Source organism: Sprattus sprattus, assembly GCF_963457725.1.
Source record: "Sprattus sprattus genome assembly, chromosome: 12".
In the NCBI taxonomy this organism is placed as follows: domain Eukaryota; kingdom Metazoa; phylum Chordata; class Actinopteri; order Clupeiformes; family Clupeidae; genus Sprattus; species Sprattus sprattus.
This window is the reverse complement of record NC_137910.1, coordinates 18181711-18195960: the sequence shown is the minus strand read 5'-3', so window position 1 is coordinate 18195960 and position 14250 is coordinate 18181711. Positions and strand designations below refer to the sequence as shown.

The following is a 14250-nucleotide window of genomic DNA, read 5'->3' as shown; positions in this document are numbered from 1 at the left end:
GAGAGGGAGAAGAGAGATGTGTAGATGAAGGAGAGAAAACTAGAAATGGAGGAAAAGAAGATGAACAGGGTCATGGAGAAGTGATAAGACAGAGAGATAGCAACAGAGGAGAAATGATCCGACAGAGAGGAGAAAGAGGGAGAGGAGAGAGACATGGAGATGAGAAGAGAGGGGAGAGAGATGGTGTCGAAGAAGGGCAAAATGGAATTGTATTAGGAGTGCATTTCATTCTACGATTACCCCTGATGTACATGGGAACTGTAATGGTGATGCCAGTGATGGTCTTGGTAATGGCACTGTTTGACGCCCACATCTTGGTGCTGTGGACGCTGGGCTCAGCCATCTGGATGCGTGGCTTCGTCTCTCTCCTGAGTGGGCTGCATAAAAACCCCAGCGTGAGGCAGAGGGGGTGGCGCTGGTGGCTGAGGAGGGCACGAGTGCGGCTGGTAAGCGTGGTGAAGCAGTACTGCACAGCAGTCCGGGTGGCAGGCAGACGAGGGCTGCTGGGGAGAGTCATGGTGGCTCTAGGGGCAGCAGTAGGAGCTTCTCTGTCTGGAGGGGGTCAGGACTGGAGTTTCAAGGCTTTTGTGGCCGTATGTGCCGCAGTTATTCCACTGACAGGTTACAGAGCTGTGGAAAAGCCACCAAAATCAGCTTCTGGGCGGCCTGATCTCATATATCATGATTCTCTTTGAAAGTTTTTTTCAGCACAGTTGCTTGGTGGGATTGTTTTAGAATGTACTGGAAGTCTGTGGCAGTTGGAGGTGAAATGATCTTCATATGTTGACATTTGGGTTTGTCACTGTGTGGCATACAGGTTATTGTGAACTAATATATTGTGTCTTTGTTCTCCGTCTGTCAATATTCAAACCCACAAAAACCTTTGGGACAGTTACAGCATCAAAAATAAATGATCTTCTCCAGTTCTCATTCTGCAACATCTGTTTGATTCCTTCTCTGCACCACAAATCAACACCAGACAGTAACACACACACACACTATTGCACACCACTAGACAAAACCACTCATTACCATGTGCTATACACACTACAAACACATTACCAGACAGAGACAAGTTGACTCTGGACCACATCTACACTACATCAGAAGACGCTGCTATAAAGCTAACCCACTACCCACTAAGGTCTATCCACAGTTCATCAGAAGACGCTGCTTTTATGCTAACCTCAGTGGCGTAACGTAGTTATGACGGGTCCAGGTGCAGGCTATTATGAATCATTTTACCGTCCTGTACCCTTTTTTTCATGTAACCGCCACCGCCACGCCCCCCACACACATATTCCACCTATAGAACTTGTCAGTGTTATTTCTTCGCTGGATATGGGTCTACATCAGTATAAAATAGGGGATGTGGATTGGTCCCCAGAAAGGACTGTATAGCTGGTTACTGAATGAATAGGTTACAATCGCCACAGGTCTGTCCGGTCAGAACAAGAATGGATGATGCCAAAGTCCAATGATGATGAAGGTTTATTGCACACACACATGAAGTGAAGAGATGATGAAGTGAACAGTGAACTGAATGAGACAATGAATATAATTATCGTTGTAAGCGACTTATATCCAATGAAGTTGACCCGTGGTTTCTATGAATGACATGAATCACAAGACGTACATATATTAACAATTATATATACAACAAGAATAAATATAGTATACACAATGGATGTTACTATACTATGATTATATGCGGATATGTTCAATTCACACCATGCCGCGTAACGGTGAACATTCCATATCTCAGTAACAACAGTAACTGATTGAACTGATAGTACCAAGAGTGAAGTACAACTTATACAGTTGACATGATAACTACACTAAATGACTTACATATATGATATGCACTGATATTAACAGACTCACTAATAAACACACATATGACAATAGAACACTCACAATCTTAATGACGCACGGCACATGAATGATAGTGAATGTCTCTGATTGATTCCTCCAAACTCCGTAGTGCTCCTCTCTCCAGCTCTGCTCCCACAAAATGGCCAGAGAGGGGGTCGGGCTTATGTAGGGGCGAGAGGGGCTGAGATGCATGTCCAGGCATGCCTCAGGGGGAGACTTGAAACGGTCCACCGAGCTATGTGGGTTTCCTTGAAACTGTCTCTGGGGTGGCCAATAGACAGTGGCATTCCACTGTTTACGACCCTCACAGAACCTAGGGATCAGCTGATAGGCTGACCTCTGCCTGGACCCCAGGCCCTGCGAGTGGCCCAAAACAGCAGGGTGCCTCAGCTGATGGCTCTGGGGGAGAAGCCTTTTTTACAATCAGTATTTTTGGCAATGCAACTTGGCTATTTAGATATAATATGTCTTTGGGCCACGGGCCCCCTAGACCCACAGGCCCAGGTGCAACCGCACCTGCTACACCCCCTATAGTTACGCCCCTGCCTTACCCACTACCCACTCAGGTCTATCCACACTGCATCAGAAGAAGCTGCTATAAAGCTAACCCACTGCCCCCTCAGGTGCTCTCTCTGCCGAAACTCGTGATGAACTGGTACCTGAACTCACTCACCTGTCATAAATGTTTTCCCTCTATCTTTTGAAATTGCGTACAGCTTCTGTCGTTTGCTTTGTGAAAACAGATCACTCCCTATCCAAAAGAGATGCAAGTTTCACACACATTTGAGGGGATACCATAACCTACAGTTGACTTGTAGAAAAAAACTGTGAAAAAATTCAAGGTAAGGAGTGTTAAATAAACAGGGTCAATAAACTTGTGTTCAAATTTTGATACGGCTGAAACATTTTCAAGGAAACTAAGACTTAGTCACACTTTCGTGAACTGTAATAACCATCACTGTATGATTACTTTTCTGATCACAACTTTTAAGTAGCATAGCAACAGGTACTCTCAGACTCAACTCAGACAGATATCAATAAAGTTTGCTGAAGAACTGAAAGCTGTTGAGGAATGTCAAAAGCCCAGGTAAAAGATGTAAGCCAGATGGAAACAAATTGACCTCATTGATGTGTCTCTGTGATAGGAGCTTTTGATTTTCATGCACAAACTCACCAGCACGCAGCCATGCAGCCAGGCGTACAGAGGTGGGATCATGACGGTTCAATATTTGACTGTGTGAAGAAAGTGTCACGGAAAGGTTGATAATACAAAGGGCCATAGAATTATTTACGGAGCTCAGCACTGGCCAGATGCCCTCTATCACACCTCTCATGCTGGCTTTTTTTACTAAACTATTTATTAAATATTAAATGCAACGTTCAGGTCGTAGAAAAATTCCCACCAACTGTTACGGCCACATGTGTTGTGTTCTTTATTTGTCACTTCCCTTTTCTGCCCAGGTTGTGTTCCCCATGATTGCCAGATGAGATGAACCCGGCCAGGTGATCAAGCAGCAGATAAAGACTCCAGTTTCCTGCTGCAGGAGAGAGGCTTATAACTTGGGGACTGATGGTCTTGTTGCCTCTTAGCCTGGGAGTTTATTGTACAGCTATGTTTGTCTTGTAGTTGTTAAATAATGTTGTATTAATAAATCCCATGGATTTGGTACTTTTAAAGGTGTTTTTAGTAGTTGATTTGGGTCAGTGGTGGAATGTTTGTTCGCCCCATACGGCCATTAAAGTTGGGGTGTAACAATTGGGGGCTTGTGAGGGATTGAACATCCATGAAGTAGATGTTTTTAAGGTTTTGTGAGTAGCTAATGGCCTTTGTGTTGCGTAGTGGTCATCTTTTAGTTTGATCATTTGTTGCTTCTTTAGTGCTTTTGACTGGTAGTAACCTCAGTGACCTGGAGTTTTTAATAGCATCCTAATAAGATAGCCGTCGGGCAGACAATAGAGTCTTGCCACCTTGTTATTTTGCCTTTTATATTTTTGGTGGTATACCTGGATGTGGGTACGTTTTCTGAGTGTGGCAGCAGGCTTTGTATTGGGTCTGCTGCCTGCTTACAAAGCTAAACGTTTAAAAGAGCCTCCCGGGGCGCCACTGAAGACTAGCTAGGAACAGTAGCCATCTTGCTAGACAGGTTGGTGTGCTTCTCTACAGATTAAGTCCAGTCATTTAAAATGTTCAGAGCAACGGGTCTATCTTTGATTGGCTTTCTATTTGTTATATGGTAATTTTGTCTTGTGCAGCTGTGATAAAAAAAAGGTGTAAGTTGGCAACATATTGTGTGTGATGACTGTGTGACCCATTTGTGCGTTGTGGTTGTTGCAGTCCACGTTTTGGTTGGGCCACTTGTGTGTTGATGTAGCCTGACCATGTCATACTCATATGAAGGAATTTAACATCTTTTCCTGTGTAGCTATAACTCAATGCTTCCCTTGTATAATTTGAATACCACAGACTTTTCCGTAGCCAGGCTTCCACGAATATATTCAAAACCTATTTGGATAACAGAGATCGTGAGATAAATACAAGAACACAAACACTAGCCTATAGAATTCAGCTTACAGGATAGTTCAATGATGATGTCGGATATACACATGAATTTTGTTATTTGTTTCTTCTGAATTTGAATAATTTATACTGAAAGTAGATTCATTGCATCAGAAGATCAAGCAGATATGAAGACCAGATCTTACAGATTAGTGAGGGTGTTTGTGAAGGCGTGGCAAGTGTTGTGTATTTCCTGAAGGGCTTTTCATAGACACATTCACCAGGTGAAAGTCAGAAGAACTTCTTACAGGTGAGCTAACAAGAGTTTTTCCATTTAATTGAATGCATTTCTTGATGAGAGAGATACTGTCAGTCCAGGAATAGTAGTTATATATACAGTATATAGCAGCATTTTAAACTAAGTTGGGTTCTTTTTAGTTGCACATAAGTGCATTCAGACAAGTAAACACAAGTGTAAAAGTTGATGTGATTAAAGGTTGTGGATATTCAGAATTTTAGTTATTTGATCTTTCTAGAGACAAAGAGCACAAGATCCAACTGAAATGGAGGAACCTCACAACCAGACATCATCATATAACAACACTGAGTTAACATCTTTGGATCACTTTCACACAATCAACCTGATCGCTCACTGTCTAATTTTCGTTGTTGCGCTCCCTCTAATATGCGTGGCTATTTATGGATTGCACTCTTTAGTCAAAACCAATCAAGTTGCTCCTGTGTATGTTATAAATCTGTTCATTTCTGATCTGATTCAGGTTTTTTCCGCAGTGATTTTGAGTGTAATCAGAAAAATGCGTTTAGCTTTGTTTGAAGTTGATCTAACTGTGAGGTTAATCTACTTGTTTGGTGTAGGACTTAACATTTGCTTTATGTTGTGTCTATCTGCAGAGAGATATACAATGATTGCTCACCCTGTTTGGTACCGAAACAAGCTAACGATAAGGACATCAGTGTTTGTTTCTGTCACTATTTGGACATTAGCTATATTGTTATTGATATTGTGTGGCATCTTGAACACCACAAGCGTCTATACATATATGTTGGAGATTAAGCTTGTGGTTTTGCTGCTGCCTTACCCCCTGGTGTTGTCCTTTTTTGTGTTGTCATGGAGGGCCCTCTCCAGGACATCAGTACCTCCTAATGACCAGAGACAGATTATGGCAACCCTGGCTTTTGTTCTTTGTGTTTACACCATCTTATTCCTACCTTCCATTGTATTGATGAGTATATTTGAACATCCATCTGTAAATATTAATCAAACTTCTCAAATGAAGTTGCATACTTCTTCTGATATTTTCATTGCATTGAACCCCCTATTTGATTTTCTACTTTATGTGATCATAAGGAAGGATGCTAAAGACATCTTTTGTGCTCTTTTTTCCTGTTTTTATAAGAGACATGAAGAAAACACATTCCAACAAATGTGACAAAATCCTATATCTAAGCTAAAGTAGCTGTCTGTAGTCTGTTAAAATCGTCACCACATTCAAAATACTATTTCTATAAATATTTGTTTGAGTTTGTGCTTGTGGTTTTGCTGCACCCTTACCCCCTGGTGATGATCTTTATATGTGTTGACACTCCAGGAGACTCTTGTTCGTTGTGTTTATACCATCTTATTCCTACCTTATGTAGTGATGGTGTAATGTAGTGACTCAATCATTAACAGAAAAGGAACCTCTTGGATTGACTGATGTTCTCATGGAATTGAACCCCCTGTTTGATTCTGTTCTCTATGTACTTGTGAGAAATGATGCTAAAGGTATCCTCAGTGTTCTTCCTTTCTGTTTTAGTAAGAGACATGAAGTAAAAACAGTTACAACAACATTAACTGAGAGAAACCCCAGCCTAACATAAACACCAACTTGGTTTCTTTTTGTTTCATTTGTTTCTATTGTTATACAATTCAATTTGAAGATGTAAAACAGCAGGAGGCAACAGTGGTTCTTAAGGAGGCCAGCGAGGCTTGAGGCATCCACGCCTAGAGAGTCACCATCATGCCCAAGGACATACAGCAAGGCTTGAACCATCCTTGCCTAGAGAGTCAACATCATGCCCAAGGACATACAGCAAGGCTTGAACCATCCTTGCCTAGAGAGTCAACATCATGCCCAATGACATACAGCAAGGCTTGAGCTATCTACAGATGAGGTCATGATGGTTCCGACATTGTATCACCAACAAAGCCTCTGCTATAAAATTCCATTTTTGCACCCCTGTAAATGTCTATTTTTACTATCCTGTCATTGCATTGTCTTTCTGCACCCCTATAAATGTCTGTTTTTACATTGCTGTCGTTGCATTGTTTGTGAGCATGCTAGTAATGATGACTGAACGTGTCACAATGCAACAGTAAACTGTTTGGGGTCCTTTTAGTTCCATGATATATTCGAACTTTTATACTGTACATGTTAATATGTTCTAACTGTTATACATGTTATACGTAAATGTTAATGTATTCTAAAAGTTATATGTATTATTAGTGTATTCTAACTGTTATATGTGTTAGTGTATTCTAACTGTCATACGTGTAAATGTGTCCTCACATTTGTTTCTATAGAAATGTGAGATGTAAAAATAATTCTTTTTTTTTTTTGTCAGAGATGTCAGCCGCTTTGAAACCTTATTACTGTTAGACTCTCTCACTTATGTACACACTGACCAATGGCAATGCATTTTACCTCACAGTCAGAATACAGATTGATTGTGCTCAAATGTATTATTTTTATTTGATTAAACATTTAGTTTTTCCTTTTTGTGTATATTTTATTATTGTTTTAACAATAGTCTATCATAGGATGGAACTCCAGGATTACAATTTTTGCTGTTTTTGAACAACACAACCTACCTTTAGCAACTTTAAGCTCCCGAAGTACAAACAGTGAAAATGTCAACGGTAATCCTACTCTCAACACACTTGCAGTATTATCCCACCAACAGCAGAGGGCGGTATTTTGTTACAGTAATAATTACCAAGATATTGTTTCCAACACATGGAGGAGACAATGCTCTTACAGTAATGAATACCCAGATATAGTTCCTCAGTAGTTTATTGCTTCATATCTGAGCATAAGTAAATTTGTAAGCTATTCTAGTATGTAAACAATACAATTGTGCTTTTGCATGGCCTAATAACGTATGGGTTAAAAATATCTTAAATAGTTTGTGTTAAGTAGGGTGTTTGTTGTGTATACTGCTTCCTGTTTATTCCTCTGTCCCATGTGTCAGTCCTCTGTTGGACATCCATAACACTTTACTAAGAGCTGCAGTCTCCAAGGCAACAGTAAGGGCCTGAGACAATCATAGAGCTGTCTACTGCCTGCATAAGCTGACACGGGCATAGAGATAGGGTCTTCTTCCTCTCCGCTGTCTGTGTTATAGGAGACCCCTCTCAATGAACACAAAGTCTGGGCACACATAAGCAGCCTGGGTGGTGACTGGGTGAAAGGGTATAGGGGGAAGAAGGACCAGAACATCCTGCTTGTTTTTTAATTTTTTTATTTTATAGATTTATTTTTGGGGCTTTTTTATGCCTTTAATTGTACAGGACAGTGAAGTTGTATGACAGGAAGCGAGGCGGAGAAGAAGTAGGGAGAGGACTGGGAAACGACATCAGGCCAGACCCGCGGGCAATGAAGCCTCTAAATGGGGGGGCTTATCGGCTTGCGCCACAGTGTCCCCCCTGCTTGTTTTTGTAAGTGTTCTTTATGCAAGGTGGTTGATTCTATTTTATGTCAGTGTGGAGATGTGACCTTACTGCCCTACTTGCAGTTTAAAGAGTAAATTAGACCCCCCCCCCCCCCCCCCCACACACACACACACACTCATTAAACCACAATCACACACACACACACTCATAAGCAAACACACACACACACACAATAATAAGCAAACACACAAACACACACACTCATTAGCACACACACACACACACACACTCTGTTATAAGCACACACACTCACACAAACATAAATTCACAGCTTGTAGTATGTGTAGTATGCTCACCACACCTTCATAGTCTCATATGACCTGTTGTGAAGTCAGTGTTTCCAGTCAGGACTGTTTCATCATTCAGCACTTTTAACTAGTGACACACTTTTTCTCTGCTCATCATATTTCTCTCTCTCTCTTCCTCTATTTCTCTCTCTCTGTCTCTCTCACACACCACACATCGAAAGACCGAATATGTCAATATGTAAAATTTAGTGGCATGATTGTGGAAGCTGTCAACATTAGTTGTTGAATTTGATTGGAAGAGAAAACAAGATATTCTTAATTCTGATGTTTAAGCCATGAGCCATGCTTGCCTCCTTGTCTTTCTCTTATCATCCCAAATTAATCTGTGAGATGTCATAGCACTCTGCGGTGACATGGCAACAGTCTCTTGTGTCAAAACAATCACCACAAGAACGACCACATTTGGTGTCTACTGTGTGTTTCAATTACCTACTTTAGTGCATAATAATACAAAATTAAATAACTGCTTAACATATTCCTGCATAAATAATTTTTCATCCAAGAAGAGTTAGTCTATGTCTGTTCTGTGATATGAGCTTCTTTTTTTTGTGAATCCAAAAGCTTGACTTAATACCAGAAAGTAGGACGAGCTACACATTTTTTTACCAATTAATATTGTATTATTGCATCATGTTTATATAAAATAAAAATAACTGTACATAGCAAACATAAATATTGCAACACTGACACTAAAGAAATAAAGGCCAAAATAAAACTCATTTTAAAAATAAGACAGCATATGAAAACAACATTGCCGTGTTTTGGATCTCACATTTACAATCTTCAGTTCACCCTGTAAATAAAAAACAATCATGGTGGGGAGCATCCCAGAGCGGTGGCTTTGGTAGAAACAAACATGTCACGCGATCACCCAGAAGACTGCAACTGCTTGACAGCTTCCTTCAAGTGACAAGTGAGCAATGTAGCAGTTTAAAATGACACTGCATTATTGCCATGATAACAGTCTCTTGTGTCAAAACAATCACCACAAGAACGACCACATTTGGTGTCTACTGTGCGTTACAATTACCTACTTCAGTGCATAATAATAATTAAAAAAAAACTGCTTAACATATTCCTGCATAGTTAAGGAATTCTTACAAAAAAACTAAATAAAAACAAATAAAACAGCTTCTTCAAGGGCTGAACTGTAAGGACAGTATATCTCCATTCTTCCTCCCAGTCCTAGTCATCGTTGTACAACGTACATAATCTAGTGTTTGATCCCTAATAGGAACAGAAGAGGATTACAGGGCTCTCCTGCTGACTGTCTAAAGTCAACATGCAGACACCAATACAGTACAGCTCTCCGGAGAGACAAATCCAACACGATAAGGCAGGTACAGTCTGGACTCTGAGTGCGAGGCCTACCTGAGGCCCCACAGCTTTGGCTTCAGACAGAGAAGACAGAGCGAGCGTGCGAGAGGGCGTCTAGACAGAAAGGCAGAGAGGTGAACGTCGTTGAAAAGGAATTGTGCATCTCAAGGAGAAGGAGAAGGTGAAGGAGAGGTAAGTTAAAGTGCATTCCCTCCACAGTTCCAACTGGCTTCTGTTCTCCCACTAACCAGAGTCCCGGGGAGGCTGAGTTGGATTTTTGCATGGTTTAGACAATATGGCACACTGGACACGAGGTCTACAGCACACACTCGTGTGAGGTGCTTATTGTAATTCCAAACAGTCTGTGCTGTCAACTACTACAGGCTATATATTTGTTTTGCATCATGCTTGGTTAGTTCTATTAAAATGCAAATATCCGTTTCAGATTACATGAAAAGGTTAACAATTATCATGTCTATTCAGTAAACACAATCTATATTAGTTGTAAGTTTCCATAAAAAATAAACACAAGCCTCTTAAAATGAGGCCATAATGAATTCTGCACAAAGAAAATGACAACAGTTTTCTTATTTTCTCTCAAAGTAGAGCAATCTGGAGTAGGAATATAAAATACATTCAAAAAGATAGAAAGGCTTTTCATTGTGAGAGAATTTGCTTAAGGTTTGTGTGAAAACTGGCACCAGTGTTAAAGTTACCCTGTGGGCTTGATTAAGTTGAAATCTGAAGAGAGAGAGAGAGAGAGAGAGTTCTTTCTTGGCACCGGCAGGGGTGAGCGAGGACGAAGGGACACAGTTTGTGGGATGAGATGCCCATTACACAACGGAGGCGTCTGTGTTGCCTACGGCCAGAGGCTCCTCCTCTGGTTGGCTGGCTGGTTGATTGGCGGACTGTCGTGCCTCTCTCCGATCCCAGCAGGGCAGTGTGGCCAGGAAGAGGAAGACACCGCCCAGCACCACGCATGCACCGCTGAAGTAGAAGGCTACGTCGTACGACTGGGTCCAGTCAAAGAACCAACCTGTAGGAAAAAGGCAAAGGTAGATGAAATTGGGCTGTGAATCATGCAACCTCACTTCACTGGCAGCAAAGGAACCCTCATTCAAAAAGTCAAAACAAAAAAAACGTCAATTAATAGAGATTACATTGTAAAAAAACTCTTTCTCTCTTTCTACCCCAGACATTCCCACACAGCAGAGATGGTGTGTTTGCTCACCGACGACAGGGGGCCCCAGCACGATGCCAAACCCTCCAAAGCACATGACGATGCCGTGGGCTTGGCTCAGCTTTTCCAGGCCCACAATCTGGGTGGTGATGTAGGAGGTAAGAGACCAGTTCCCTGAGAAGACGCCCACCATGGCGGAGAGCACCTGCAGGCCCACGTAACTCTTGCACATGGGGATGAGCAGAAGAGCCACGCCAGAGCCCAGCAGCGTGGCGGCGTACAGGTAAAGGCTGCTGATCCACGGCAGGTCGGCCATTATGCCCAGTAGCAGCTTGCCGGCGCCGGAGCAGATGGAGACGATGGAGACGAGCGGGATGATGCTGACGCCCTCGATGAGGCCCTCGCTCAGGGCCACGTCTTCCATGAAGAGCACGGGCGGGAAGGCGCCCAGCGCGAACATGAATACGGACACGCAGAACATGGTGAAGACGCGGTCGTGCATGAACTCCCCCGTGTCGTGCAGGTACTTAGCGTACGGACGCATTGTCCGCTTGATGACACGCACCACGGCCGAGCAGGACAGGAACCCAGCCCGCCGCCCCGCCTCCGCCTCATAGTCCACCATCACCTTGGTGTCCATGCCGATGAGGAGCTCCTTGACGGTGGCGTTGCTCTTCTCGGCGGAGCCGGGTTTAGTCTGGATGTCGAAGGCAGGCTTCTCTGGGGAGATTATGAGCGTGGTGGGCTTCTCGTACATTGGAGGCTCCTCCTGCTGCTTCAGCACGGCCCTCTGCCTCACCAGGTAGCCCGGGAGATACAAGGGCCTCATGGGGCCCGCGCACGCCATCAGGTTCAGGGCTAAGGCCCCGACGATGAGCAGGCAGCCATTCAATCCGTACAGCTCGATCAACTCATTCTGCAGAGTGGCGTACACGAAGCCTCCCACGCTCGTACCTGAGGCAGGCGGAAACAGGAGGGAAGAGGGGTTAAACACAAGAACAAACGTTTTGGGCAGGACTCAAGAGAGACCCACACACACACACACACACACACACACACACACACACACAAAAGGCTTACCAGAACATAGAGGGGTCAACAGGAGGTAACACAAAGAGGTAAACAACAATAGGGAAAGGTTAAGCCTTCTTTCTTACCCTTCTTTCCCTTCTGCCCCCCCCCCCCCCCCCCCCCCCCTTTCTATCTCTCTACCTCGCTGCCCCAAGCCCGTTATGAGCTGGGTTCTGCTTGAGGTTTTATCCTGTAAAAAGCCACTTTTTTCTTTCCACTGTAACCTTGGTGCTAGCTCTAGGAAGAACAGGCTCTGGGCTCGGTAATGCGCTTTGCGACTTTTTCGTTTGTTACAGGTGTTATACAAATAAAATTTAAATTAATTGAAGCGTTGATCTGCGTGCAATATAAATTAAATTAAATTGTTTTTAATTGAACCATTAATCTTGGCCAGAGCTGGGCGGTCTAGAGTTGGATTATGAGCTGAATCTACTTTCCTGTTTGGGGTAGTGTGTTTTTAAAGTTCACATGATGTCACTGCGTGACTACACAGGGTGTTAAATGAGTTCAAACTCTCCTTTGGTGGCACGTGCATAACACACACACACACACACACACACACACACACACACACACACACACACACACACACACACACACACACACAAACACACACACACAAACACACACACACACACAATGCTCATTAAACTCTCCTTTGGTGCCACGTGCACAACACACAGCTGTTGCATCTCATGGGACTGTTTTGTTCATGACAGGACAGTATGGCTCTTTGGGCATTTATAATGATCCAAGGTATGCCAACCATGCCAAAACATTTTTAAAAACACAGACAAACGCTCACGGACAACCAAATGTTTTAGTACCTGTAGTGACAATGCCCAGAGCAAGACCGCGCCTCTTGTCAAAATATTGACAGGTGATGGTAAGGGTAGCAGAGTAGACAAGACCGCAGCCCAGACCTGTGAGAAAAAACACAACAAACTGTTAAGCACACCTTCAGCCATATCGTATCACATTACACATTTCAATGACTTCAGAAATGTGGCGCTATTCAGTACAGGCTTAGATGCAGTGAGAGCAGGTCAACCCTTTTAGGCGTTATATTTGACCATTCCTAAATTATTCTTGACCTTCATACTCATCTGTTGCCTTGGCGGCGAGAGAAACATAACTCGAGTGGACGAGTCCACGTGCTGTCTTTTTAAGGCGTTGAAATGATCACTCTATACGTTATGCATGACGTATGATGTACATGACGTGCCCCTAGTGTCCCTAACCCTAGTAGGGCAAGCCCCAGCACCTCCCCCATCTAGTTCTGTTCTGTCTCGTGTGTGTGTGTGTGTGTGTGTGTGTGTGTGTGTGTGTGTGTGTGTGTGTGTGTGTGTGTGTGTGTGTGTGTGTGTGTGTGTGTGTGTGTGTGTTTGTGCAGTAAGAGATTGCTGGGAACACTAAGAAACGCTGAGTGCTAAGTGGACATGCTACTGCAGCAAACATCAGCATAACCCTAACACACACACACACACACACACACACACACACACACACACACACACACACAGACACACACACACAGACACACACACACACACACACACACGCACACACACACACACAGAACTGATCCTTCTCTATTTCAGGAGCTGGGAAAGGCACACCAGCGGCTGTGCTGCGTGCTGCTCTCTCTCTCTCCCTTTCCCTCTCTCTATCTCTCTCTTTTTTTCCCCCTTACAGTCTCTCTCTGTCTCCCTCTCCCTCTCATTCTGTCTCCCTCTCCATCTCTCTCGCCTTACATGTGACTAAGCAGTTTTCCAGTGCGTGAGGAGATGGAAAGGGCATTGCTCAAATTCCTGCTTGCTCTGCCAAGGCTGGACACACAGACATCATCCTCTCCAAAACACTGTCACGACTCTGAGAAGGTGTGTGTGAATTCCACACGTGCACACACAAATCCCGAGCTCAGGCATAGCCAGTAGACAGCTGGGACTGGAGAGGGTTGTGCCCAGGTCTGTCCGTTGTCCAGTTATGTCCAGTTATGTCTCCTGCTCTAAAAAAAGCAAAGTGCCCAAAAAACCTTTACCCTTTAAAGGGTAAACATCCTTAAGGGTAACCATCCTTCACCCTTTAACATCCTTTACCTTTTTTAATATTTTAAAGATTTATTTTGGGGGATTTTCCTTTACTCAGATAGGACAGTGAAGGTTTTGGACAGCGAATGAGATAGAGAGAAGAGGTGGGGAGTGGGATCGGAAAATGGCTGCGGGTCGGATTCGAACCTGTGTCCCCATGGCCGTTCAAGCCCGTATAT

The 14250-nt window shown here is 43.3% G+C and overlaps 1 protein-coding gene and 1 pseudogene across 2 annotated transcripts in view; one reads left to right on the top strand and one right to left on the bottom strand.

The window, feature by feature from the left end:
• Positions 1–515: 515 nt before the first annotated feature.
• LOC308373564 (proteinase-activated receptor 2-like) lies at positions 516–5840 on the top strand (annotated as a pseudogene). Its single transcript has 2 exons — positions 516–593; positions 4909–5840. The product of its transcript is annotated as a proteinase-activated receptor 2-like (transcript).
• Positions 5841–9095: 3255 nt separating this feature from the next.
• The window catches only part of slc16a9a (solute carrier family 16 member 9a), an 11740-nt gene continuing 6585 nt past the window's right edge, over positions 9096–14250 (bottom strand). The window contains exons 4-6 of the mRNA XM_080848903.1: positions 12809–12904; positions 10962–11864; positions 9096–10766 (exon numbers count right to left, since the gene is read on the bottom strand). Of these exons, the coding sequence (XP_080705029.1) occupies positions 10564–10766; positions 10962–11864; positions 12809–12904 (1202 nt within the window). The 3' untranslated portion in view covers positions 9096–10563. The remainder of the gene's footprint in view (positions 10767–10961; positions 11865–12808; positions 12905–14250) is intronic.